Below are 27,581 nucleotides of genomic sequence, written 5' to 3'. Positions count from 1 at the left end.
GAGCAGGAGAGCTGAGGACAGCCTCGTCAGCGCTGCGCTGGCTGCACTGGCCCAGCTTTGCGGCAGCCGAAGTGCCCAGGCATTTGGACGAAAGCACAGAGCAGGAAGGGCAGCGCCTCGACCAGCAATTCACCACCCAGCCGTGTCCGCTTTGGCGGCCTGATGCGTCTTGAGGCTTGGCAAGAGGGCTCTCGGGAGGATCTCTCGCAGCTGGACTCCAGCTGTATTTTAAAGCACGGCATTTTAAACCGCACAAACACTTCAGGCTCGATCTGGCAGTGAGGGGAGCTCAGAAGCCGGGCTCCCGTTTTAAGAGCCGCAGGTGCCCCCCCCACACCAGTGCCACGTTGGAAGAGGCAACGGTTTGCAGCATGCCGAGCCGTCTCCCCATGCGCCGATGGCAGCGCCGGCATGCCAAACCACACCGCACATTGATGCTGCGGCAAGGGATGAGCACATGGAAGACAGGGAGGCGATTCGAGACAGCCAGCACAGATGCACCAAGGGCAAGTCCTGCCTGACCAACCCAGTGGCTTTCTATGAAGGAGTGACTGCATCAGTGGGCAAGGGAAAAGCAATGGATGTCATCTATTTGGCCTTCTGTAAAGCCTTTGACACGGTCCCCCATAGAATCATCAAATCATTTAGGTTGGAAAAGACCTTCAAGATCATCCAGTCCAACCATTAACCTAACACTACCAGGCCCACCACAAAACCAATTAAGGGGAGAGTAGTAATTTCATGTTTCCTGGCTTGGTGGCCACATCCTTCTCTCTAAATTGGGGAGATATGGATTTGATGTTTGATTTGTTGATATCCACTGTTTGGTGGATAAGGAATTGGCTGGATGGTCGCATCCAGAGGGTTGTGGTCAATGGCTGGATGGCCACATGGAGACTGGTGACAAGTGGAGTCCCTCAGGGGTCTGTACTGGGACCGGTGCTGTTTAACATCTTCATCAGTGACACAGACAGTGGGATCAAGGGCACCCTCAGCAAGTTTGCAGATGACACCGAGCTGAGGGGTGCGGTTGACATGGCAGGAGGACAAAATGTCATCCAGAGGGACCTGGACAAGCTGGAGAGGTGGGCCTGTGTGACCCTCATGAGGTTCAACAAGGCCAAGTGCAAGGTCCTGCACCTGGGCCAGGGCAGCCCCCAATATCAATACAGGCTGGGATGGAGAGCAGCCCTGCAGAGAAGGACTTGGGGGTGCTGGGGGATGAAAAGCTGGACATGAGCCGGCAATGTGCACTCGCAGCCCAGAAAGCCAACCCCATCCTGGGCTGCATCCCCAGCAGCGTGGCCAGCGGGGCGAGGGAGGGGATTCTGCCCCTCTGCTCCGCTCTGGGCAGACCCCCCTGCAGCCCTGCGCCCAGCTCGGGGCCGTCGGCACAAGGACACGGAGCTGCTGGAGCGGGGCCAGAGGAGGCCACAGAAATGATCCGAGGGCCGGAGCCCCTCTGCTGCGGGGCCAGGCTGGGGGAGCTGGGGGTGCTCAGCCTGGAGAGGAGGGGGCTGCGGGGAGGCCTGAGTGCGGCCTGGCAGTGCTGAGAGGGGCTGCAGGAAGGGTGGGGGCAAGCTTTTTAGCAAGGCTTGTTGTGACAGGACAAGGAGTAATGGATTTAACCTAAAGAAGAATAGATTTAGACTGGATATAAGGAAAAAATTCTTTACAGTGAGGGTGGTGAAGCACTGGCACAGGTTGCCCAGAGAGGCGGTGGAGGCCCCATCCCTGGCACCATCCCAGGCCAGGTTGGACGGGGCTCTGAGCACCCTGCTCTGGTTAAAGCTGTCCCTGGCACTGCAGGGGCTGGGCTGGGTGGGCTCTGAAGGGCCCTGCCCACCCAAAGCATTCTGTGATTCTATGACAAGGGCAGCCGGCCTCACCCCTGACAAGCCCTCGCAGCGACTGAAGCCCAGCTCTCCGATTTCCTCCCCTCCACCGGTTCCCCACCATCAGGGCACTGCACCAACCCTGCTCACTCACGAGCGCAGCAGATGCCTGGGCAGCTTCTGCTGCATTTCCACCACGAGTCACATCTGCTCCCAAGCAGCTGCATTAGCCCGAGGACAAGGGACACGCCAGGAGCAGACACTGCACCTCCTGGGACCGCAGACTCCGTGGTTGCTCTGGAAGGTTTTCCGATTACAGCTCGGGCTCCCATGCAGGTAGGGAGATCAGAGAAAGGGGCTCCGGGGTGACAGCCGGGGAATACAAGTTCCCAGCGGGAATTCCAGGGCTCCTGTTTAACAAGTACGGGCTTTGTCTAAAGCTAGAGTTAGCCCCAAAGCAGGGCTGGGATTTTTTCCCTGATCCTGACCAAGCCTGCCCCAATACCCCTTCGGAACAGCACTAAAGAAACTCAGTTGCCCTGTTTCAGCCCGTAACGCTGCCAGCTGAGCACCTGCCTTCTGGAATGATCCACAGTGCGTAAAAGATGGGAAGAAGAGTTTTTTCCCAGTAGCTGGGAAGCTCTGTGGCACAGCAGATGACTACGCCCGTCTCCATAGCCAAATTAGCCATGTTTGATAGCGGTCCGAGCTCAGAAGAGCCACAGGCATCTGCTCCAAGGATTAATGAACTACCACTACGGTGGAAAACTTGCACCAGGAAACTCCATAAGCCTTGGCCTAGGAGATGCCACCCCTGTTCCCCAGCTGCAGCCCTGCTCCTGCGGGTCTCAGCGAGCTCCTCATCCATCGGGATGAGCTACAATGCAGGGAATGGGAGGGTGGGGATTGGAGCGGCCAGTTCTGGGGTCACCAGTACACGAGAGACTGGAACGCGCAGGAGGACGCCCAGGGCAAGGGCTGCAAGGAGGGTTTAAGGATCAGAGTTTCTATCACATGAGGCTGGGAGAGGTGGGATCATCCAGCCTGGAGAAGAGGAGGCTGGGGGGGGATCACACCAACACGCACAAGGACCTGGTGGGGGAAGAAAGAAGAATCCAGCCTCTTCCCAGCAAGAGGACACGAGGGAGCAGGCACGAACTGGAACGCAGCAAATCCCGTTCAAGCATAAGAAAAAAATCTCCAACAACTTTTAGCGCAAGGGTGAGCATGGAACAGGTTGCCCGGATAGCCTGCGGAGTCTTCAGCCTCGGAGACACTCAAAACCCAACAGGTCACGGTCTGCTCCCGGCAGAAGGCTGGATTAGGCCATCTCCAGAGGTCCCTGCCACCTCAGCCATCCCGAGGATCCACAACCACAGGAGCCAACTGCTTCATCTTGCACTAAAAGCACCTGGACAGCAGCACAAAGGTCTCGGATCGCACCAGCCGGTACCACAGCGCTCGCTCTCCAGCCAGCCCGGCCACGCGAGCAAGCAGCATGTCCAGAGAGCGCCGCTTTCTAATGCCAAAAACCCCCCAGATTTCTCCTAAATGGCAGAAAAACAGTTTTCAGGAGGGACAAGAGCTGATTCTGCTTCTACGAGGCATCACTTCTAGTCTACGTATTTTAGTTGAGCGCCACTTCCCGCCCTGCGGCCACTGCCTACCGCAAAGAGCAGGCATTTATGTACATCTAAAGTTACAATTACCCGCGGCCCCAGTTGTTTCTTCTTGAAAGCAGGAACACGACGCATCCAGACAAATTTCTCCTCCCACCTGCGCTGCTGATCCTGCCACACCACCCAGGGGTCACCAGACATCACAAGGGGACGTGGGTGGTTTTACTTTCTAAATCTGACTCTGTGCGGTAACTCCAGAAAAAAAAAAATTCAATATTTCTAATTCTGTGAGGATTCCAATCAAAGCCATTTCAGCAGAAGACTCTGCTGCCACCTTCCGAGATCACCATTACTGCAGGTGCCGCCAAAATGACCAAAACCAGCTTGTTTCCCCCCAGTTATGTCATCAAACCAAGCAAAAGGTTTCTTTTGCAAAGAAGGTGCCAACCCCTCCCGCTCAGGGAGTGCTGCTCTCAGCCAGCATCCCAGCCTCGGCTTTCAGCTCGAGCTTCGCCTCCCCCACACGACACAAAAATAGATTTAAACAAGAAAAACTGGAGCAGCCTGCTGGCAGTCAACACAGATGGAGCTTGCTGACCTTTGAGGCACTTACAGCGCAGTAGCCTGGACTACAGTCAACTCGATGTATATATAAAAATATATAAAGCAGGTGTGCCTGTATATAGCACTCCCAGTTTAGCACCGCAATCAGCAGACAAGACAACCCAGCGCTGTTACAGAGCATGCTTTAAGACATGTCATCAACCGTTCGTCTCATTTGCAGCCTGAGGAGAGAAGCCAAGGGGTAAATCAGCCCCAGTGGGTGCCAGGACACCAGCAGAGCAGCGGATCCATAACTGTGGCTGAGCTTAGGGGGTGCCTGGAAGGCAGCGAGGCCACGGCAGCACCTGCCCCAAGCCCTTACATCCACACAGAGAAGTTTTTTAACTGGGGGGGGGGGGAAGAGGCCACAGCCCTCAGAGCGGGCACAGCAGCAGGGAGATGCTCGGCTGGGACAGGGCCAAGCCTGAAGCCACCACAGGGAGCGGGCAAGGCTGGAGAAGCCAAGCGGGGCTCCAGCCACCCCTGGGAGGGCTTCAGGGCCGCGGCCCAGGGGGCACCGAGAGCCCGGTCACCCATAGCCCACTCCCCAGGGCAGCTCCCCAGGCCCAGGTGAACGGAGGGCTCCTCTCCCGGGGGCACAGCAGGGCCCGCCGGCAGCCCCTCCGCCCCACAGCGGCCCTACAGCGGCGACAAGCCCCGAGCGCGGCCCGGCTCTCACCTTCTTGCCTTTCTTGCCCTCCTCCTCCATGTCTCCGGCAGCGGCGGCCCCGGCCCCCCCCGGGGCATCCCCGCAGCGGCCGTGCTCGCCCGACCTCGGTACGCGGCGGGGCCCAGCAGCCCGGCCTCACTGCCCGGCGGCGGCCATCAGCCCGCCCAGGGGCCCGGCTCCCGCTCCCGGCCCGCCCAGAGCCGCCTCAGCGCCACCGACCACTTTTCAATCCTGCCGCCATCTTGGGCGGCGGCTTCCCGGCCTGCACCGCGCCCCGCCCTGCGCCCGGAGGACTGACGTCAGTCCTCCCCGCCCGCGCATGCGCCGCGCTCAGCCACGCCCACTTTCCCCCAACCCCCGCCCTCCATTGGCCCCAATGTCGCGATGGCCCCGCCCACCCCTTTGCCCCCGCCCACTCAGCGGCCTGGCTCCGCCCCCGCTGTCGGCCCCACCCGCCTGTGGCTGTGGCCCCGCCCACAACTTTACGCCCCCTAGGCGTGGCCACGCCCACCGCTTTATATTCCTCAGCGTGGCCACGCCCACACATTGGCCACGCCTCTCACCGTGGCCCCGCCCACCGCCCCGGCCCCGCCCCCAGAGTAGCCACGCCCACCGCAGCGGCCTGCGGTACGGGTGGCGGCGGCCGAGCCTTTGGCCGGGGCCCGGCCGGGGCGGGCGGCGCCGTTCCCGGCCTCGCCCCTTGGCGGCGGCGGCGGCGGCGGCGGGGAGCCAGGCCCGGACCCCGGGCCTGGGCCTGAGCGGCGGCGGGGAGCTGGGTCTGGGCGCCGGGGCCGGGCCTGGGCCGCAGCGGCGGCGGCGGCGCCGCTACCGCGCATGCGCTGACCCCTCCACCGCCCCCCGCCGCTAGGTGGCGCCGCGCCGCGGCGTGCCGCGCTGACGTCACGCGCCGGCGCGGCCCCGCCCCTCAGCCATGGCGGCAGCCGCAGGCAGGGAGGGCGGCGCGGCCCGCTCCCATCCGCCGCCATCCGCGGCCGGCGCCGCACCGACGGGCCGGGAGAGGAGCGGGGGCAGCGCGGGGGGAGGCGCTGCTCCCCCGATGGGCCCCGCCGCCGCCTCTGTGAGCACCCGGGGCGCGGTGCACGCTGGGAAGGGTAGTCCGCCATAGGCCGTGGGCCTTCGCGTGTGGGGGGGGAGCGGGGTTACCGGGGGAGGTGGGGGGCTGCGCCCCGGTGGGGGTTCGGCCGGGCCCGCTTCCCCCCGGTTTTCCCTCCGCAAGCCTTCCAGCGTGGGGGGGCCTGGCGTGGCCCCCGCCATTCCTACAGCGCTTGCCAGAGCAACGCCGGGACGGTTTGAGGCCTCTCCCCGCCTTCCCCGGGGGGCGGTTATAGAAATCCCGGACACCCCCGCGTCCCGGTGGCGGCGAGGGGAGGAGGGGGCCGGTGGCCAGCGGGGCTGACGCCGTTTTTTCCCCTTCTGCAGTTGCAGGTTCCTGGTCCGAGCATCCAGAGGGACGGAGGAAGCGGCCGGGAATGAGGAGGTGGGTTCAGCAGGGCCCCCCGCTCCCTCACCGTAATTAGCTTCGTTCTGCGTAATTAACTCGGCTGGGTGCGGCCGCCGTGGCCCCGGCCCCTCGGTAGCCACGGGCAAGTCTCGGGGGGCTGAAATCCCCCCCGGGCACCATTTGAGGCCTTGCCCCATGTGCTTCTGGGGGGCTAATTAGAATCATGGAATCGTTCAGGTTGGAAAAGCCCTTTAGGATCATCCAGCCCAACCATTAACCCAACGCTGCCAAGGCCACCACTAAACCAGTTCAGGGGAGAGGAATAATTTCATGTTTCCTGGCTTGGGGATGGATTGGTTTTAATGAAAGTAAAAACTGGGAACCACTAAAGTTGGAAAGGATCTCTAAGATCATCAGCCCAACCATCAACCCAACACCCCCATGCCCACTAAACCATGGCCCAAAGTGCCACCTCTGCCCGTTTTTGAACCCCTCCAGGGATGGGGACTCCCCCACCTCTCTGGGCAGCCTGTTCCAGTGCTTGGCCACGCTTTCCGTGAAGGAATTTCTCCCAATATCCAATCTAAACCTCCCCTGGTGCAGCTTGAGCCCATTTCCTCTCGTCCTGTCGCTGGTTCCTTGGGAGCAGAGCCCGACCCCCCTCCCTGCCCCCTCCTGCCAGGAGCTGCAGAGCGATCAGGTCTCCCCTCAGCCTCCTCTTCTCCAGGCTGAACACCCCCAGCTCCCTCAGCCGCTCCCCACCAGCCCTGTGCTCCAGACCCTGCCCCAGCTCCGCTGCCCTTCTCTGGACATGCTCCAGCACCCCAATATCCTCCTTGTGCTCAGGGGCCCAAAACTGGACACAGCATTCCAGGTGCGGCCTCCCCAGTGCCGAGCACAGGGGGACGATCCCTGCCCTGCTCCTGCTGGCCACACTACCCCTGACACAAACCAGGATGCTGTTGGCCTTCTTGGCCACCTGGGCACGCTGCTGGCTCATGTTCAGCCGCTGTCGACCGCTCATTAAATCTACGGGCAAATCCTCATCTTGTCCTCATCGTGACTTTTCCCTTTCAATTTTAGGCAAAAATGTGGTAGAGCGCCCATGTTTCGGCACACCCGCCGGGAATATCGGGATGGCAGCCCGCCGGAAGAGCTCACCGCACTCGCTCGGTGAGGAGATTTTTTTTTTTTTTTTTTTTTTAAATTCCTGGGCCTTACTGGGAATAAGTGAATTTAAAAACCGGAACTGGGAATACTGGTGAGACTGGTTTGTTGGGATAATGGCAAGCGGAGCCGTGCGATATAGATATGGTGTGGTGTTTTTGGGGGATGCCTCCTTAGCGCTGTGATCCTCGTTGTCTTAACGATTGCTCCCCTTCTTTTCCAGCTGGATACCACCATGGGGGTCCCCTCTCCGATGATCCTCACCTTGGCTTGTCCTCCCCACAGCTCCCAGTTACCGGGATTTAACTGGGAATACGGGGATGACAATGGGTGATGCTGGCATCTTAATAATAAATAATTGATTTCCCGCCGGGTTTTTGGCACGGTGTGGTAACGGGGAAGGGGACGCACGGCGACGGTCGAGGTCAGCGCTGGGGGCGTGGGGCTGAGTCCCCACCCCACAAATTTGGGCATCCCCAGCCCCACGGCTGCCCCACGGCCACCCCGCTGTCACCCACGGGATGCGATGATGACACCCCGTATCCGCGCCTGCGCCGCGGCCGCAGCGCTCGTTGGCGGCGCAGGAAGCTGGCGCGGCCGACGGGGGGGAAGTGGGTGCGCGGCAGGCACGGCATGGCGGAGCTGGAGGGTCCCGAATTCGGCAAAGCCGACTTCGTCCTCCTGGATGAGGTGACCATGGAGCAGTTCCTGGAGAATCTGCGCCTGCGGTACGGGGAGAGGGACCCGGGGTGGGGGCGAGGCCGGCGGCTCCCCAAAACGCCGCCCCGGCACCCCTGGGGCTGAACTGGGCGCTGCTGGTTGCCGGCGCGAGGGCGATGGCGTCGCCAGACCCCCCGGCGTCGCCCTCCCAGTAGTGGGGCTGTGGGCCTTGGGGGTGCGGTTGATGTGGGGGGCAGCGGGGACCCCACCGGGGTCCCGTGGGGGCTGCGGAAACGCCCGGCGCCGAACCCCAGCTTGGCAGGAAGCATCTGGGCGGTGCCCCGCTGTCCGGGGGGGAAACTGAGGCACGGCCGCCCCACGCTTCCCGCCTGCGGGTGCCTCTGCCGCTGCCCCACAGCGCCTGCGGGCTGCCTGGCTCTGCCCTATAGCGTGGTTCTCGGGGGTGGGCGGTGTCGGAGCCCCTGCGGAGGTGCTTTGCCCCATAGAGCTCCCAGCCCTGCCCCATGGCACCCTGCCCAGGCCCCACAGTGTCCATAGCATCCTCCCCGTGCCCCATGGCAGGGTACCCTGCCCCACAGCGCCTTGCCTGTGCCCCATGGCAAAGCACCCTGCCCCACAGCATCCTGCCCAGGCCCCACGGTGAGGCGCCTTGCCGCACAGTGCCTTCCTTTCCTGTGCCCCATGGTGAGGCACCCTGCCCCACAGCGCACTGCCCAGGCCCCACGGCAAGGCGTCCTGCCCCACAGCATACTGCCCAGGTCCCACAGCGAGGCACCCTGCCCCACAGCACCCTGCCCAGGCCCCACGGCAAGGCGTCCTGCCCCACAACATCCTTCCTGTGCCCCACAGCAGCCTGCCCAGGCCCCATGGTGCCCACAGCATCCTCCTTGGGCCCCACAGCAAGGCATCCTGTCCCATGGCACCCTGTCCGGGCCCCACAGCAAGGCACCCTGCCCCACATCACCCTGCCCGTGCCCCACAGCACCCTGTCCAGGCCCCGTGGTGGGGCACCCTGCCCCACGGCACCCTGCTCAGGCCCCACGGTGCCCACAGCACCCTGCCCCACAGCACGGTGCCCAGCGTTCTGCCCTCCACCACGGTCCTGCCCCATGGCACCCCACGGGCTGCCATCCCACCCCACACCTCAGCGCCACGCAAGGTGCCGCCCTGCCCCACGGCACCCCACGGGGTGCCCCCCTGCCCCACGGCCGCCCCTCCGTGCAGGTTCTCGCAGGGCCGCATCTACACCTACATCGGCGAGGTAGTGGTGGCGGTGAACCCCTACCGGCCGCTGGAGCTGTACGGCCCGCCGGCGGTGGAGCGTTACCGCGGCCGCGAGCTCTACGAGCGCCCGCCTCACCTCTTCGCCTTGGCCGACGCCGCCTATAAAGCCATGAAGCGCCGCGCCAAGGACACCTGCATCGTCATCTCGGGTAGGGACTGCCGGCGGTGGTGGGCAGCACCCTTGGGTGGGGGGCACCCTTGGGTGGGCGTCCTCACCCCGCTGCTGCCCTCCCTGCCAGGCGAGAGCGGGGCGGGCAAGACGGAGGCGAGCAAGTACATCATGCAGTACATCGCCGCCATCACCAACCCCACCCAGCGCGCCGAGGTGGAGAGGTGGGTGCGGCCCCACGGCGCCGGTGGGAGGGATGGGTGCTGGGGCACGGACCTGCCAGCCCCGGGGCTGCGGGGGACCCACCTATGGGGTCAGGGTGGTGCCCCATGCCTGTGGGGTGGTCCTGGGGAGCCCCATGGTTATAGGGATGGTTTAGGGTGACCAGGGGTGCCCCATGGGCCTGTGGGGTGGTCTTGGGGTGCCCCATGGTCATGAGAAAGCTTGGGGCAACCAGGGGTGCCCTATGCCTGTGGGGTGGTCATGGGGGGCCCTGGGGTGCTCTATGGGCCTGTGGGGATGGTGTAGGAGGACCAGGGTGCCCCATGGCCATGAGAAGGTGTGGGGCAACCAGGGGTGCCCCATGGGTCTGTGGGGTTGTCCTGGAGGGTCCTGGGGTGCCCCATGGCCAAAGGGATGGTCTGGGGTGACCAGGGGTGCCCCATGGGTCTGTGGGGTGGTCATGGGGTGCCCCATGGCCGTAGAGAAAGCGTGGGGCAACCAGGGGTGCCCCATGGGCCTGTGGGGTTGTCCTGGAGGGTCCTGGGGTGCCCCATGGCCACAGGGATGGTCTGGGGTGATGAGGGGTGCCCCATGGCCATGAGAAGGTGTGGGGCAACCAGGGGTGCCCCATGGGCCTGTGGGGTGGTCCTGGGGTGCCCCATGGTTATAGGGACGGTCTGGGGTGACCAGGGGTGCCCCATGGGCCTGTGGGGTGGTCCTGGGGGGTCCTGGGGTGCCCCATGGCCAATAGTGTTGGTGTGGGGCAACCAGGGGTGCCTCGTGCCTGTGGGTGGGTCTGGGGGGCCCTGGGGTGCCCCATGGGCCTATGGGGTGGTCCTGGGGTGCCCCATGGGTCTGTAGGGTGGTGTGGGGCAACCAGGGGTGCCCCATGGGCCTGTGGGGTGGTTCTGGGGTGCCCCATTGCCATGGAGAAGGAGTGGGGCACCCAGGGGTGCCCTATGCCTGTGGGGTGGTCCTGGAGGGCCCTGGGGTGCCCTGTGGGGTGGTCATGGGGGGACCAAGGGTGCCCCATGGGCGTGGGGGGGGGACCAGGGTGCCCCACACTCATAGGGATGATCTCTGGGGACCGGGTGCCCCATACACAGGAACGCCATGGGGGTGACGTTGGGGTGATGTTGGGGCACCCCACGGCCAGAGGATGGGGGGGGGGGGCCCGGGGGTGCCGTGCCCCGAATCCCTCAGCGCGGCTGCTGCCCCACGGCGCCGCCCCACGCCCCCCAGGGTGAAGAACGTGTTGCTGAAGTCCAACTGCGTCCTGGAGGCCTTCGGCAACGCCAAGACCAACCGCAACGACAACTCCAGCCGCTTCGGCAAGTACATGGACATCAACTTCGACTTCAAGGGTGACCCCACCGGCGGCCACATCCACAACTACCTCCTGGAGAAGGTGCGGTGGGGCCGGTGGGCGCGGGGGGCTGGGTCCCGCCCGGCCGCCGCCCAGCACCCACCCCCTGCTCCCTCTTGCAGTCCCGCGTCCTCCAGCAGCAGCCGGGAGAGAGGAACTTCCACGCCTTCTACCAGGTGAGCCGGGGGGCGGCGTGGACAGGATGGGATGGGGACGGGATGGATGGGATGGGATGGGGATGGGATGGATGGGGTGGGTTGCTATGGATGAGATGGGGATGGGATGGATGGGGTGGGTTGCTATGGATGAGATGGGGATGGGATGGATGGGATGAGATGGGATGGGGATGGGATGGATGGGGTGGGATGCGATGGATGAGATGGGGATGGGATGGGATGGATGGGATGGGATGGGGACGGGATGGATGGGATGGGTTGGGATGGATGAGATGGGATGGGATAGATGGGATGGGATGGGAACAGGATGGATGGGATGGGAACAGGATGGATGGGATGGGTTGGGATGGGATGGGGATGGGATGGATGGGATGGGGACGGGATGGATGGGATGGGTTGGGATGGATGGGATGGGATAGGGACAGGATGGATGGAATGGGTTGGGGTGGATGAGATGGGGATGGGATAGATGGGATAGGATGGGGACAGGATGGATGGGATGGGTTGGGATGGATGAGACGGGGATGGGATGGGTTGGGATGGGATTGGGACAGGATGGGTTGGGATGGATGAGATGGGGATGGGATGGATGGGATGGGTTGGGATGGGATGGGGACAGGATGGGTTGGGATGGATGAGATGGGGATGGGATGGATGAGATGGGGATGGGATGGGGATGGGATGGATGGGATGGGTTGGGATGGATGGGATGGGATAGGGACAGGATGGGTTGGGATGGATGAGATGGGGATGGGATGGGGACGGGATGGATGAGATGGGGTTGGGATGGATGAGATGGGGTTGGGATGGATGGGATGGGATAGGGACAGGATGGATGGAATGGGTTGGGGTGGATGAGATGGGGATGGGATAGATGGGATAGGATGGGGATGGGATGGATGGGATGGGTTGGGATGGATGAGATGGGGATGGGATGGATGGGATGGGTTGGGATGGGATGGGGACAGGATGGGTTGGGATGGATGGGATGGGGATGGGATGGATGGGATGGGATAGGGACAGGATGGGTTGGGATGGATGAGATGGGGATGGGATGGATGGGATGGGATAGGGACAGGATGGGTTGGGATGGATGAGATGGGGATGGGATGGGGACGGGATGGATGGTATGGGTTGGGATGGATGGGATGGATGGGATGGGTTGGGATGGGGACAGGATGGATGGGATGGGTTGGGATGGATGAGATGGGGATGGGATGGATGGGATGGGATGGGATGGATGGGATGGGGACGGGATGGGGACGGGATGGATGGGATGGGTTGGGATGGATGAGATGGGGACAGGATGGATGAGATGGGGATGGGATGGATGGGATGGGGATGGGATGGATGGGATAGGTTGGGATGGATGGGATGGGTTGGGATGGGATGAGGACAGGATGGATTGGATGGGTTGGGATGGATGGGATGAGATGGATGGGATCTACAGGATGGATGGGATGTATGAGATAGGATGGATGGGATGTATAGGTTGAGGTGGGGATGGGATGGATGGGATGGGGTACATAGGATCTAAGGGATGAGGTGGGGACAGGATGGACAGGATAGGGATGGGATGGATGGGGTGGGTTGGGATGGATGAGATGGGGACAGGATGGATGGGATGGGATGCGTAGGATCTATGGGATGAGATGGGGACAGGATGGATGGGATGGGATGCGTAGGATCTATGGGATGAGATGGGGACAGGATGGATGGGATGGAATGTATGGGATCTACAGGACAGATGGGACGGGTGAGATGGGATGGATGGGATCTATGGGATGGCATGGAGACAGGATGGATGGCATGTGGATGGGATGGATGGGATGGATGGGATCTATAGGATGAGGTGGGGATGGGATGGATGGCATGGGGACGGGATGAATGGCATGGGGACGGCATGGATGGGATGGGATGCATGGGATCTATGGGATGAGGTGGGGACAGGATGGATGGGATGGGATGGATGGGATGGGGACAGGATTCATGGGATGGGTTGGGATGGATGGGATCTACGGGATGGCATGGGGATGGGATGGATGGAATGGGATGGATGGATGGGATGGGATGGATGGGATCTATGGGATGGCATGGAGACAGAATGGATGGCATGTGGATGGGATGGATGGGGTGGGATGGATGGGATGGGATCTATAGGATGAGGTGGGGATGGGATGGATGGGATGGGTTGGGGTGGATGAGATGCATGGGGTCTACAGGATGGAATGGGGACGGGATGGGTCAGGATGGATGAGATGGGATGGCATGGGGGCGGGATGGATGAGATAGGGACAGGACGGATGGGTTGGATGGGATGGGGACAGGAGGGATGGGATGGATGGGATTATGGGATGAGATGGGGATGGGGTGGATGGGATGGGTTGGGATGGATGAGATGGGATGCATGGGATCTGTGGGATGGCATGGAGACGGGATGGGATGGCATGTGGATGGGATGGATGGGATGGGATGTGTGGGATCTACAGGATGAGGTGGGGACAGGATGGATGGGATGGGATGCATGGGATCTATGGGATGGATGGGATGGGGACGGGGTGGATGGGATGGGATGGATGAGATGGGATGGCATGGGGATGGGATGGATGGAATAGATGAGAATGGGACAGGATGGATGGCATGGGGACAGAATGGATGAGATGGGGACAGGATGGATGGGATGGGATGGATGGGATCTATGGGATGAAATGAGGATGGGATGGATGGGATGGGACAGGTGGGAGGGATGGGATCTATGGGCTGGGATGATGGAGTCAGGACAGATGGGACGAGAAGGTTGGGATGGGATAGATGAGATGGGACGGGTGGGGTCGATGGGATCTATGGGATGGGTGGGTTTGATGGGATGGGATGAAAAGGTTGGGATGGGATGGATGGGATCTGTGGGATGGGGACAGGATGAGATGGTATGGGTTGGGATGAATGAGGTGGGATGGGTTGGGATGGATGGGTTGGGATGGATGAGACGGGATGGGTTGGGATCTACGGGATGAGATGAGGATGGGATGGATGGGATCTATGGGATGGGATGAGGATGGGATGGATGGGATCTATGGGATGGGATGAGGATGGAATGGATGGAATCTATGGGATGGGATGGATGTGATGGGGATGGGATGGGATGAGATGGGATGGGTTGGGATGGATGAGGTGGGATGGGTTGGGATGGATGAGGTGGGATGGGTTGGGATGGATGGGTTGGGAGGGGTTGGGATGGATGAGATGGGTTGGGATGGATGAGATGGGATGGGTTGGGATGAATGAGATGTGATGGATGGGATCTATGGGATGAGATGAGGATGGGATAGATGGGATGGGACAGGTGGGATGAATGGGATCTATGGGCTGGGATGATGGAGTCAGGACGGATGGGACAAGAAGGTTGGGATGGGGTAGATGAGATGGGATGGGTGGGGTCGATGGGATCTATGGGATAGGATGAAAAGGTTGGGATGGGATGGATGGGATGGGGTCTGGGATGGGATGGGGCCGGGATGGTTGGGATGAGGTGGGTGGGGCTGGGATGGGTAAGGTGGGCCGGATGGGGTCAACGTTCCGGCGATGGCTGGGGCGGGATCAGACAGGACACCTCCGGCGGGCCGGGACAGGACAGGACACGACAGGGCAGGGGGAGACGGAGCGGCACCGGCGGGAGTGGCCGGGGGTCCCGAACCCCCCGGTGCTGACCCCCGCCCCCCGTAGCTGCTGCTGGGAGCCCCGGCGGCGCTGCTGGCCGCCCTGCACCTCGGCCGCGACCCCGGCGCCTACCGCTACACCCGGGAGGGTGCCCAGGGCAGCGTGAGTGGGGCGGGCGGGGGTCCTGGGGGGTCCTGGGGGGGCCAGGGGGGCGGGCAGGGGGGTCCCGGCCCCTCACGTCCCCCCCCGGCCCCAGGCCTGCGGGGACGACGCGGCCGGCTACCGGGCGGTGGAGGAGGCGATGGCCGTGATCGGCTTCTCCCCGGAGGAGGTGGGCTCCGTGCGCCGGATCCTGGCCGCCATCCTGCACCTGGTGAGACTCCCGCCCAGTACAGACCAGTGCAAACCAGCACAGCCCCAGCCAGACCAGTACACCCCTCCCCGCGCACCACTACGGCTCCCCACGCACCAGTATGGCCCCAGGCAGACCACTATGGCCCCCTCACACCAGTATGGCCCCCCATGCACCAGTATGGCCCCCCATGCACCAGTATGGCCCCCCATACACCAGTATAGCCCCCCATGCACCAGTATGGCCCCCCATACACCAGTATAGCCCCCTCACACCAGTATGGCCCCAGGCAGACCAGTATAGCCCCACACACACACCAGTATAGCCGCCCCCCCGGCACCAATATGGCCCCCTCACACCAGTATGGCCCCCCGTGCACCAGTATGGCCCCCTCATACCAGTATGGCCCCAGGCAGACCAGTATGGCCCCCCATACACCAGTATGGCCCCAGGCAGACCAGTATGGCCCCCCATGCACCAGTATGGCCCCAGGCAGACCAGTATGGCCCCCCATGCACCAGTATGGCCCCAGGCAGACCAGTATGGCCCCCCATGCACCAGTATGGCCCCCTCACACCAGTATGGCCCCAGGCAGACCAGTATAGCCCCCCACACACACGAGTATAGCCTCCCCCCTGGCACCAGTATGGCCCCAGACGAACCAGTATGGCCCCCCATGCACCAGTATGGCCCCGTCACACCAGTATGGCCCCAGGCAGACCAGTATGGCCCCCCATGCACCAGTATGGCCCTGGGCAAACCAGTACAGCCCCATGCAAATAAGCATGGCCCCATGCTACCCAGTACAGACCAGTGCAAACAACTAAAGACCAGTTCAAACCAGTGCAGCCCCACAGAAACCAGTGCAGCCCTGTGCAGGGCAGCACAGCCCAGTGCAAACCAGTACAGCCAACACAAACCAGCATAACTAGCACAGCCTGATGCAAACCAGTATGTCCTGATGCAAACCAGTATGGCCCAATGCAAACCAGTATGGTCTAGCATGGCCCAATGCAAACCAGTATGGCCCAATACAAACCAGTATGGTCTAGCATGGCCCAGTGCAAACCAGTATGGCCTAGCACAGCTCAGTGCAAACCAGTATGGCACAATGCAAACCAGTATGGTCTAGCATGGCCCAGTGCAAACCAGTATGGTCTAGCACAGCTCAATGCAAACCAGTATGGCACAATGCAAACCAGTATGGTCTAGCACAGCCCAATGCAAACCAGTATGGTCTAGCACAGCCCGATGCAACCCAGTATGGCCCAGCACAGCCCAATGCAAACCAGTACAGCCCCGTATGGCCCAGTACAACCCAATACAAACCAGTACAGCCCAATACAAACCAGTACAGCCCAATGCAAACCAGTACAGCCCCGTATGGCCCAGTACAACCCAATACAAACCAGTACAGGCCAATGCAAACCAGTACAGCCCAGTATGGCCCAGTACAACCCAATATAAACCAGTACAGCCCAATGCAAACCAGTACAGCCCCGTATGGCCCAGTACAACCCAATATAAACCAGTACAGCCCAATGCAAACCAGTACAGCCCAGTATGGTCCAGCCCGGCCCAATACAAACCAGTACAGCCCAGTATGGCCCAGCACAGCCCAATACAAACCAGTACAGCCCAGTATGGCCCAAACCCGCCCATGGTGCGGGAGGGGCCGGTGCTGGGACACCCCAGCCCCTTTCCGGGGGCTCCGGGGTGTCCCCCCCACCTTCACCCGCCAATGCCGCACGGCGGGGCCGCCCCAGGGCAACGTCAGGTTCGTGGCGGAGGGCGAGACGGCGGCGGTGGAGGACGCGGCGCAGCTCTCGGCGCTGGCCGAGCTGACGGCCACGGCGCCCGGCAGCCTGCGCCAGGCGCTCCTGGCCCGCACCGTGGCGGCCGGCAGCGGGGAGCTGATCGAGAAGGGCCACAGCCCCAAGGAGGCCGCCTATGCCCGCGACGCCTGCGCCAAGGTAGGGAGGGGACGCGGGGTGACGGTTCCTCCCCCAGCACCCTTGGGCGCCCACCACCTTGTCCCTGTCCCCAGGCCATCTACGAGCGGCTCTTCTGCTGGATCGTGGGGCGCATCAACGCCGGCATCGCCGCCCGTGGCTACGACGCCCGCCTGCACGGCAAGAGCACCGTCATCGGCGTCCTCGACATCTACGGCTTCGAGATCTTCGACACCAACAGGTGACCTGGCCCCGGGGGTGGGGAGGGGACACGGGGAGGGACAGGGCCTGGGAGGGGACATGGGGGGGGGGTTGGGGGTGGGAAGGATGTGTGGAGGGGACGGGGGGACACCTGGGAGGGACAGCTGGAGGGGACAGGGGTTGGAGGGGTGCGTGGGGGAAACGGGGCCCAGGAGGAACACAGGGAGGGGACAGGACTTGGGAAGGACACATGGAGGGGACAAGATCCAGGAGGGACACATGGACGGGACAGGACTTCGGAGGGAGAATGTCTAAGGGACACGTGGAGGGGACAGGACCCAGGGGAGACAAGACCATGAGGGACACATGCAGGGGACAGGAGCCGGGAGCAACACGTAGAGGGGATGGAGCTTGGGAGGGACACATAGCAGGGGATGATACCCAAGGGACAATGTGGAAGGGACAGGATCCAGGTGGGACTCAAGGAGGGGCCAGGGCTTGGGAGGGACACATGGAGGGATGGGACCCAGGAGGGGCATGGAGGGACAAGACCACAAGGGACCCAGGAAGATGATGGGACCCGTGAAGATGATGGGACCAGGAAGATGATGGAACCAGGAAGATGACGGGACCCAGGAAGATGACGGGACCCAGGAAGATAACGGGACCTGTGAAGATGACGGGACCCGTGAAGATGACGGGACCCAGGAAGATGACGGGACCTATGAAGATGATGGGACCAGGAAGGACACATGGAGGGGACAGGGCTTGGGAGGGATACATAGCAGGGGACGATGCCCAAGGGACAATGTGGAGGGGATGGGACCCAGGAGGGATAGGACCACAAGGGACCCATGGAGGGACAGGGACAGGAGGGACAGGGCCACGTGGCAGGGCAGGGTGTGCAGGGGACATGGCGTGGGGCTGGGTGGCGGTTGCCGGCCTGACCCCCTGCCCGCAGCTTCGAGCAGTTCTGCATCAACTACTGCAACGAGAAGCTGCAGCAGCTCTTCATCGAGCTGATCCTGCGGCAGGAGCAGGCCGAGTACCAGCGGGAGGGCATCGCCTGGCAGAGCGTGAGGGGCATGGGGACATGGGGGGCATCGCCTGGCAGAGCGTGAGGGGCATGGGGACATGGGGGGCATCGCCTGGCAGAGCGTGAGGGGCATGGGGACATGGGGGGGACATGGGGGGCATCGCCTGGCAGAGCGTGAGGGGCATGGGGACATGGGGGGACATGGGGGGGACATGGGGGACATTGCCTGGCAGAGCATGAGGGGCATGGTGACATGGGGGGACATGGGGGGGACATGGGGGACATCGCCTGGCAGAGCGTGAGGGGCATGGTGACATGGGGGGACATGGGGAGCATCGCCTGGCAGCGCGTGAGGGGCATGGGGACATGGGGGGTATCGCCTGGCAGAGCGTGAGGGGCATGGGGACATGGGGGACATCGCCTGGCAGAGCGTGAGGGGCATGGTGACATGGGGGGACATGGGGAGCATCGCCTGGCAGAGCGTGAGGGGCATGGGGACATGGGGGGCATCGCCTGGCAGAGCGTGAGGGGCATGGGGACATGGGGGGACATGGGGAGCATCGCCTGGCAGCGCGTGAGGGGCATGGGGACATGGGGGGACATGGGGGGCATCGCCTGGCAGTGCGTGAGGGGCATGGGGGGGACATGGGGTGGGGGGACATTGCCTGGCAGGGCCAGATTTGGGGTGCATGGAGGTGAATCAGGGTACTGGGGGGGGGGGGCAATTCGGGGTGCCCACCCGCCCCGTGGCCCCCAGATCGAGTACTTCAGCAACGAGCCCATCGTGGAGCTGGTGGAGCAGCCACACCGCGGCATCCTGGCACTGCTGGACGAGGCCTGCCTGGCCGTGGGCACCGTCACCGACTCCCTCTTCCTCGCCTCCATGGACACCCGCCTCGGCCGCCACCCCCACTACACCAGCCGCAAGGTGCTTCGGGGGGAGTCGGGGGGACTGGGGTGTCCGTGGGCAGGGGGCTGACACCCCCCCCCCCCGGCCCTGCTCCCCAGCTCTGCCCCACAGACAAGACCATGGAGTTCAACCGGGACTTCCGCATCAAGCACTATGCTGGAGATGTCACGTGAGGGGGGGCGTTGGGGAGCAGCGGGGGGACCATGGTGGGCTATGGGTGTCATCGGGTGGCCGTGGGGCTATGAGGAACCTTGGGAGTCCGTGGGGGATGGGGAGGTCCCACTTGGGACCATGGGGCTGTAGGGACTCTTGGGGGGTCTATGATTGACCATGGGGCTGTAGGGACTCTTGGGGGGTCTATGATTGACCATGGGGCCTTGGAGAACCATGGGGGAGCATGGAGCGGGGCATGGGACTGTGGGGGGTCTTGAGGGACTGAGGGAGGTGGTTTGGGGCCATGGGGGACCATCAGGCTGCAAGGGTCATGGCAACCATGGGGGATTGGGAGGTGTCAGCTGGGACCATGGGATTGTGGGACTGTTGGGGACTATGGACATCATGGGGGGCCATGGAGGACCGTGGGGGACCACGGGTGGCCTTGGGGCTATGAGGAACCTTGGGAGACCATGAGGGGCCACTTGGGACCATGGGGCTGCAGGGGCTCTTGGGTGTCTAGGGTTGACCATGGAGCCTTGGAGAACCATGGGGGACCATGTGGGAGCATAGAGGGGGGTCTTGAGGGATTGAGGGAGGTGTTTTGGGGCCATGGGGAACCATCAGGCTGTGGGGATCGTGGGGAACCATGGGGCACTGGTGGGGGCTCCGCTGGGGCCGTGGGAGTGTGGGTGGCCGTCAGGGACCATGAACATCCATGAGTGGTCATGGGGCTGCGGTGGGGCCATGGAGAGCTGGGTGGGGGCCATGAGAGACCTTGGGAGGGCATGGGAGACAGTTGCGGGGGCCACTTGGGACCATGGAGAGCCATAGGGGCCCCTGGGGGACTATGGGGTGGCCTTGGTTGGCCATGGGGCTTTGGGGACCCATGGGGGATTGTGTGGAGCCACTTAGGACCATGGGAGGCGATTTGGGGGGGACCATTGGGGTCCACGGGGTCTGGGAGGTCCCCAGAGGCCACGTGCAGCAGGACGGGCTGTGTAGGACATGCCGTGCCATGCCCTGGGGATGGTGGGGACAGGGTCGGGGGATTCGGTGTCCATGAGCAGAGCCCCACGGTCTCCTGGCCTCCATGGGGAGGAAGGGCTGCCCGGTTGCCTGGGTCCCGCAGGGTGCAGCTCTTCCCCACCGACACCCCAAGGAGGCTGGAGGAGCGCCCCAACATGGCGTCCCCCTCCCTCAGGTACTCGGTGGAGGGTTTCCTGGACAAGAACAAGGACACGCTTTTCCAGGACTTCAAACGGCTCTTCTACAACAGGTTGGGGACACAGGGGACATAGCTGGGGGGGTCGGTGGCACGGCCATGGGGCGGGAGCGGGGTTCCCGGTGCTGCCAGCCCCATGCCAACACCGTCCCCAGCACGGACGCCGTGCTGCGCGCCATGTGGCCCGACGGCGAGCAGAGCATCACCGAGGTCACCAAGCGCCCACTGACCACTGGCACGCTCTTCAAGAACTCCATCGTGGCACTGGTGGAGAACCTCGCCTCCAAGGTAGGGGACCGGGGACAGCCTGGCCTGTCCCTGCACCAACTTGACATGTCCCCAGCTGGGCATGTCCCCAGCCCATCTTGGTATGTCCCCATGGCAGCTGGGCATGGCCCCAAGACACATGGGCATGTCCACAAGGCAGCCAAGACGTCCCCAAGCCAGCTGAGCATGTCCCCAAGCCACCTGAGATGTTCTTGAGCCAGCCTGGCACGTCCCCAGCCAGCCAAGATGTCTTTGAGGAGCCTGGCATGTCCCCAAGCCAGCCAAGATGTCCCCAAGCCAGCCTGCTGTGTCCCCAAGCCAGCCAAGATGTCCCTGAGCCAGCCTGCCATGTCCCCAGCCACCCAAGACGTCTTTGAACCAGCTTGGCACATCCCCAAGCCAGCCTGGCATGTCCCCAAGCCAGCCAAGATGTCCCCAAGCCAGCCTGCCATGTCCCCAGCCACCCAAGATGTCTTTGAGGAGTCTGGCACGTTCCCAAGCCAGCCAAGATGTCCCCAAGCCAGCCTGGCATGTCCCCAAGCTACACAAGATGTCCCCAAGCCAGCCTGCCATGTCCCCAGCCACCCAGGATGTCTTTGAACCAGCTTGGCACATCCCCAAGCCAGCCTGGCATGTCCCCAAGCCAACCGAGATGTCTTTGAGCCAGCCTGGCATGTCCCTCATCACCCAAGATGTCCCCAAGCCAGCCTGGCATGTCCCCAGCCAGCCAAGATGTCCCCAAGCCAGCCTGCCATGTCCCTAAGCCACCCAAGATGGCCCCAAGCCAGCCTGCCATGTCCCCAAGCCAACCGAGATGTCTTTGAGCCAGCCTGGCATGTTCCTCGTCACCCAAGATGTCCCCAAGCCAGCCTGGCATGTCCCCAGCCACTCAAGATGTCCCAGTGCTAGCCAGGCATGTCCCCAAGCCACCAAGGCCTCCTGTCCCCATGCCACCCATGCCCGGTGCAATCCCACCTTGTGTGCCCGGAGCCCCCCCAACCCAGGACACCCGTGGGACTCGGTGCCACTCGCGGGTGCCACCGTGGTGTCACCCCGTCCGTGTCCTCGCAGGAGCCCTACTACGTGCGCTGCATCAAACCCAACGACCAGAAGTCGCCGACGCTCTTCGACGAGGAGCGCTGCCGCCACCAGGTCTCCTACCTGGGGCTGCTGGAGAACGTCCGGGTGCGCCGCGCTGGCTTCGCCTACCGCCAGCCCTACGACCGTTTCCTCCTACGGTACGGCCCGCGCCCCGCCGGGACCCCCGGCCCCACCACGTCCCCCTCACCCTCTTGTCCCCCAGGTACAAGATGACGTGCGAGTACACGTGGCCCAACCACCTGATGGCCAGCGACCGGGAGGCCACGCAAGCCCTCCTGGAGCAGCACGGCTTCCAGGACGACGTGGCTTACGGCCACACCAAGGTCTTCATCCGCACGCCCCGCACCCTCTTCTGCCTGGAGCAGGCGCGGGCGCAGCTCATCCCCATCATTGTCCTGCTGCTGCAGAAGGTGGGCGCGCGTGGCACGAGCTGGCTCGGTCTCAGCTCTGCCGAGGCGACGCGGGGGTTTTTTGGGGGGGTGCCCGGGGTGCCAGGTGGGTAATGGCGGCGCAGGCAGGGCGAGCGGGCAGCCAGGGCTCTGCCTGCACCCGGAGCTGCTGCGCGGGCGGGCTCGGAGGCCGCTCTGGGCACGGCGTGGGGCAGAGCGCGGGTTCGGCACGGGCAAAGCGTGGCGTGGGGCGCGGTGTAGGGCGTGCCGGGGGATACGGCGTGGGGCAGGGCACGGGGCGTGATGTGGGGCTGGGCGTGGGGTACGGCGTGGGGTGGGACATGGGGGATGGCGTAGGGCACGGCACAGAGCGTGGCGCAGGGCAGAGAATAGGGCACGGCGTGGGGCAGGATGCCGGGCTGGCACGGGGCGCAGCGCCGAGGCGTTTCTTTGGAGCGAGGCAAGGGCCGCACCGGGGAGTTTTGGGGTGGGGAGCAGCAATTTGGGGCCCTCCCGGAGCCACGGTGCCGGGCACCCGCTGCCGGCGGGGATCCCCGGGGCAGCGCCCGCCCTGACCGTCGGCGTTCGGCAGGCCTGGCGCGGCGCCTTGGCACGCCGGCGCTGCCGTTACCTGCGCGCCGCCTACACCATCATGGCTTACTACAAACGGCACAAGGTGAAGGCGTACCTGCGGGAGCTGCTGCGCCGCTTCCAGGCCGTCCGCACCCTCCCCGATTTCGGCAAAAGCGTGGTTTGGCCGGAGCCGCCGGCGGTGCTGGCGCGTTTCCAGGAGGCCAGCCAGCGCCTCTTCCGCAGGTACCGTCCCGGATCCCGCTCTGCTCCCGCATTGGGATGGGGATGTGGGATGGGGACGAGGACATGGACAGGGATGGGGACGTGGGACAGGGATGCGGAATGGGGACACGGACAGTGATGGGGACGTGGGACAGGGATATGGAATGGGGTCACAGACAGGGATGGGGACATAGGATGGGGATATGGAATGGGGACATGGAGAGGGATGGGGACATGGGACGGGGACGTGGAATGGGGACATGGACAGGGATGGGGACGTGGGACGGGGATGCGGAATGGGGACATGGAGAGGGATGGGGACATGGGATGGGGACGTGAAATGGGGACATGGAGAGGGATGGGGACATGGGACAGGGATGTGGAATGGGGACATGGACAGGGATGGGGACGTGGGATGAGGATACGGAATGGGGACACGGACAGGGATGGGGAAATGGGATGGGGATACGGAATGGGGACACGGACAGGGATGGGGACATGGGACAGGGATGCAGAACGCGGATGCGGACAGGGACAGGGATATGGAATGGGGACATGGGAGGACGGAGACACGGAATAGGGACACGGAATGGGGGCACGGACAGGGATGGGGACATGGGACGGGGACATGGAACAGGGACATGGACAGGGATGGGGACGCGGGACAGGAATGCGGAATGGGAATGCAGACATGGGACAGGGACACAGAACAGGGAGATGGGACAGGGACGCAGAACAGGAGCATGGAACAGGGATACAGACAGGGATAGGGACATGGGATAGGGATGCAGAATGGGATCATGGACAGGGGTGGGGACATGGGACAGGGATGTGGGACAGGGATGGGGATGTGGGACAGGGATGGGGACATGGGACGGGGACATGGGACAAGGACACAGACATGGGATGGGGATGCGGAACGGGGATGTGGACATGGGACGGGGACATGGGACAAGGACACAGACATGGGATGGGGATGCGGAACGGGGATGTGGAATGGGGATGCAGAATGGGGATGGAGACAGGGATGGGGACGTAGGATGGGGATGCGGAATGGGGACATGGACAGGGATGGGGACGTGGGACGGGGACGCGAACAGGGATGAGGACATGGGACGGGGACGCAGAACGGGATCGCGGACAGGGATGGGGACGCGGGACGGTGATGTGGCGGCGCCGTGTCCCCCCCGCCGCAGGTGGCGAGCGCGGCAGATCGTCAAGAACATCCCCCCCTCGGAGATGGGGCAGATCCGGGCCAAGGTGGCCGCCATGGAGGCGCTGGTGGGGCTGCGGAAGGAGTGGGGCTGCCAGCGCAGCTGGGCGCGGGATTACCTCTCCTCGGTAAGGACCGGCGGCGGGTTTGGGGGTGCCCCGTGGCGCACCCTTGGGTGCCACCCTCGCCCCTGGGTGCCACCCTCGCCCCACGCCGCGGCTCCCCACAGCCCAGCGAGAACCCGGGGCTGGCGCTGCCCTTCGCCCGCCGCCTCCAGGCCCTCAAGGACAAGGTGCATTTCGGCTCCGTCCTCTTCTCCTGCCACGTCCGCAAGGTGAGGTGGGGGGACACGCGCGCGTCCTGCCCGGCCACCGCGTCCCCGTCACCCCCCCGGCGTGTCCCCTCACCCGGCCCTGTCCCCGCAGATCAACCGCTTTGGTAAGAGGCGGGACCGGGCCATCCTCGTGACGGACCAGCACCTCTACAAGCTGGACCCCCGGCAGCAGTACCGGGTGATGCGGGCGATGCCCCTCAGCACCGTGAGTGTCCCCAGGGTTGGGTGTCCCCCGCCTTGTCCTGGGGAGCTGGGATCGGGCGGACCCAGGTGTCCGGAGGTTGGAGACCCCTCCGTGGTCCCCATGGCCGCGCGCTGGAGCCATCCGCGTTGGCACGGTGAAGGCCCCTGGGACAGAGGTGACACTGTCCCCATCATGCTGTCATGGAATCATGGAATCATGGAATCGTTCAGGTTGGAAAAGCCCTTTAAGATCATCCAGTCCAACCATTCACCTAACACTGCCAAGGCCACCACTAAACCAATTAAGAGTAGAGTCATAATTTCGTTTTTCCTGGCTTGGGGGATGGATTAGTTTTTAATGGAAGTAAAACCAGGAATCATTAAGGTTGGAAAGGATCTCTAAGATCATCAGCCCAACCATCAACCCAACACCCCCATGTCCACTAAACCATGGCCCAAAGTGCCACCTCTGCCCGGTTTTTGAACCCCTCCAGGGATGGGGACTCCACCACCTCTCTGGGCAGCCTGTTCCAGTGCTTGGCCACTCTTTCCATGAAGAAATTTCTCCCAATATCCAACATAAACCTCCCTGGATGCAGCTTGGGGCCATGTCCCCACCACACTGGCCATGGCACGCTGTCCCCAGCATGTTGGCCATGGTGCCTTGGCCATGCCGCGCTGGCCGTGCCGTGGCCGCGGCGGTGACCCCCAGACGTCCCCGCAGGTGACGAGGCTGAGCGTGACGAGCTGCCAGGCGCAGCTGGTGGTCTTCCACACCCAGAGCCAGGACGACCTGGCCGTGTGCCTGCACAAGATGCAGCCGGCGGGGGACAACCGGGTGGGCGAGCTGGTGGGCGTCCTCCTGGAGCACTGCCGAGCGTGAGTTGGGGGGCTCGCGGTTGTGGGGAGGGTGGTCCCGGCACCCTATGAGCCCCCCATTGATGCTGGTAACGCCGTAGGACCAAGCGGGAGCTGCAGGTCCGGGTCTCCGACTGCATCCAGCTGAGCCTACGCGGGCGCCGGCGGCTGCTGACGGTGGAGCCGCGGCCGGACGCCACCACCCCCGATTTTGGCAAGAACCGCGATGGCTTTGTGCTTTACTGGCCTGAGAGATGAGGGGGGGGTCAGCAGCTCTGCCGCCCCCCCGGCCACATCCTGCCTGCCTGCCCGCACCCTGCCCCGCCAGCCTCTGCTCAGGACCCCGCCGCCACCCCTTGACCCCCAACTACGTGGCCCCCTGCCCCACAGCACCCCCAGGACGATGCCGAAGCCTCATGGTGCACCAGGAATAAAAAGCCGGATGAGACCCCCGCAGCCCCCCGCCCCGGGCACGGCCGGGACCCTCAGGTCCCCCAGCAGCCCCAGCATGGGGCTGGGGTCCCCCAGAAACTCTGCCCCACAGCTTGGGGGGGGGGGGTCCCCAGGTCGGCTGCTGTGGGGCTGGGCTGGGGGCATGGATGGAGGTGGGGTGGGAATGGGGTGGTGGAGGATGGGATCAATGGGATGGGGTGGGAATGATGGGATGGGATGGGGTGGGATGAGATGGGGTAGGATGGGATGGGGTGAGATGGATGGATGGGGTGGGATGGGATCAGCTGGGATGGGCTGAGATGGATGGGATGGGATGGGATCTCTGGGATGGGGTGAGATGGATGGGATCAGTTGGGATGGGATGACTGGATGGGATGGGATCTCTGGGATGGGGTGGTGTGAGATGGATGGACGGGGTGGGATGGGATCAGTTGGGATGGGATGCCTGGATGGGGTGGGATCTCTGGGATGCGCTGAGATGGATGGGATGGGATCTATGGGATGGGGTGGGGTGGGATGGGATCAGTTGGGATGGGATGCCTGGATGGGGTGGGATCTCTGGGATGGGCTGAGATGGATGGGATGGGATCTATGGGATGGGGTGGGGTGGGATGGGATCAGTTGGGATGGGATGCCTGGATGGGATGGAATCTCTGGGATGGGCTGAGATGGATGGGATTTGTGGGATGGGGTGGGATGGATGGATGGGGTGGAATGGGATCAGTTGGGATGGGATGCCTGGATGAGATGGGATCTATGGGATGGGGTGGGGTGAGATGGATGGATGGGGTGGGATGGGATCAGTTGGGATGGGCTGAGATGGATGGGATAGGATCTCAGGGGTGGGCTGAGATGGTTGGGATGGGATCTCTGGGATTTTGGTCCTCAATTTAGGACCAAAAGGACTTGCCCCCTGCCCCCCGTGCTAATTTACACAGCAAGCGAGGCTAATTAGAATAGAGCTGACCGGCAGCAGATAGCACGGTAATCGTACGCGATCCTTGTAAAAACTCCTGTGTGTGAATGAGGCGCAGAAAGTCTTCTTCGGGGTGCTGGCCCTGCGGAATCGCCGCCCAGCACCCATCTCTGCGCCAAAACTAAATACAACCGGTACCTTGGCTCAGCGAGTGGATTGGGTTGGCACGCGCCGGGGAACGAAATCCCGGTGTGAGACAACACCCGTGTCCCCATGTCCCTTGTGCCCCAGGGCCTGATATCCCTGACACCCAGTGGCCCCGTGGCCCCATGTCCCGGTGCTCCCATGCCCTGGGTCCTGATATCCCTGACACCCTGTCCCCCAACATCCTT

The 27,581-nt window shown here is 63.3% G+C and overlaps 2 protein-coding genes, 1 long non-coding RNA gene and 1 other non-coding gene across 4 annotated transcripts in view; 3 read left to right on the top strand and 1 right to left on the bottom strand.

The window, feature by feature from the left end:
• CCM2 (CCM2 scaffold protein) overlaps nucleotides 1-4,766 on the bottom strand; it is a 44,346-nt gene extending 39,580 nt beyond the window's left edge. Inside the window, exon 1 of the mRNA XM_075705541.1 lies at nucleotides 4,737-4,766. Within this exon, the coding sequence (XP_075561656.1) occupies nucleotides 4,737-4,766 (30 nt within the window). The remainder of the gene's footprint in view (nucleotides 1-4,736) is intronic.
• A 1,006-nt stretch (nucleotides 4,767-5,772) lies between these two features.
• Nucleotides 5,773-7,731, top strand: LOC142593048 (uncharacterized). Its single transcript, XR_012830867.1, has 4 exons — nucleotides 5,773-5,805; nucleotides 6,174-6,225; nucleotides 7,273-7,362; nucleotides 7,580-7,731. It is a non-coding gene; the product is annotated as an uncharacterized LOC142593048 (long non-coding RNA).
• On the top strand, nucleotides 5,958-6,091 carry LOC142593081 (small nucleolar RNA SNORA9). Its single transcript, XR_012830883.1, has one exon. It is a non-coding gene; the product is annotated as a small nucleolar RNA SNORA9 (small nucleolar RNA).
• A 258-nt stretch (nucleotides 7,732-7,989) lies between the features above and the next one.
• Nucleotides 7,990-26,078, top strand: MYO1G (myosin IG). The gene is made up of 22 exons (XM_075728325.1): nucleotides 7,990-8,084; nucleotides 9,262-9,470; nucleotides 9,561-9,654; nucleotides 10,895-11,060; nucleotides 11,141-11,194; nucleotides 14,918-15,013; nucleotides 15,108-15,224; nucleotides 16,970-17,176; nucleotides 17,251-17,396; nucleotides 18,318-18,432; nucleotides 19,150-19,320; nucleotides 19,401-19,471; nucleotides 20,660-20,734; nucleotides 20,836-20,968; nucleotides 22,019-22,185; nucleotides 22,251-22,458; nucleotides 23,030-23,253; nucleotides 24,429-24,573; nucleotides 24,675-24,779; nucleotides 24,871-24,984; nucleotides 25,687-25,841; nucleotides 25,922-26,078. The coding sequence occupies exons 1-22, from the start codon at nucleotides 7,990-7,992 to the stop codon at nucleotides 26,076-26,078; spliced, it is 3,024 nt and encodes a 1,007-aa protein (XP_075584440.1).
• Nucleotides 26,079-27,581: the final 1,503 nt, after the last annotated feature.

The sequence above is a fragment of the Pelecanus crispus genome, chromosome 2 (assembly GCF_030463565.1).
Source record: "Pelecanus crispus isolate bPelCri1 chromosome 2, bPelCri1.pri, whole genome shotgun sequence".
Classification (NCBI taxonomy): Eukaryota; Metazoa; Chordata; class Aves; order Pelecaniformes; family Pelecanidae; genus Pelecanus; species Pelecanus crispus.
This window is presented reverse-complemented; position numbering and strand designations above follow the sequence as displayed.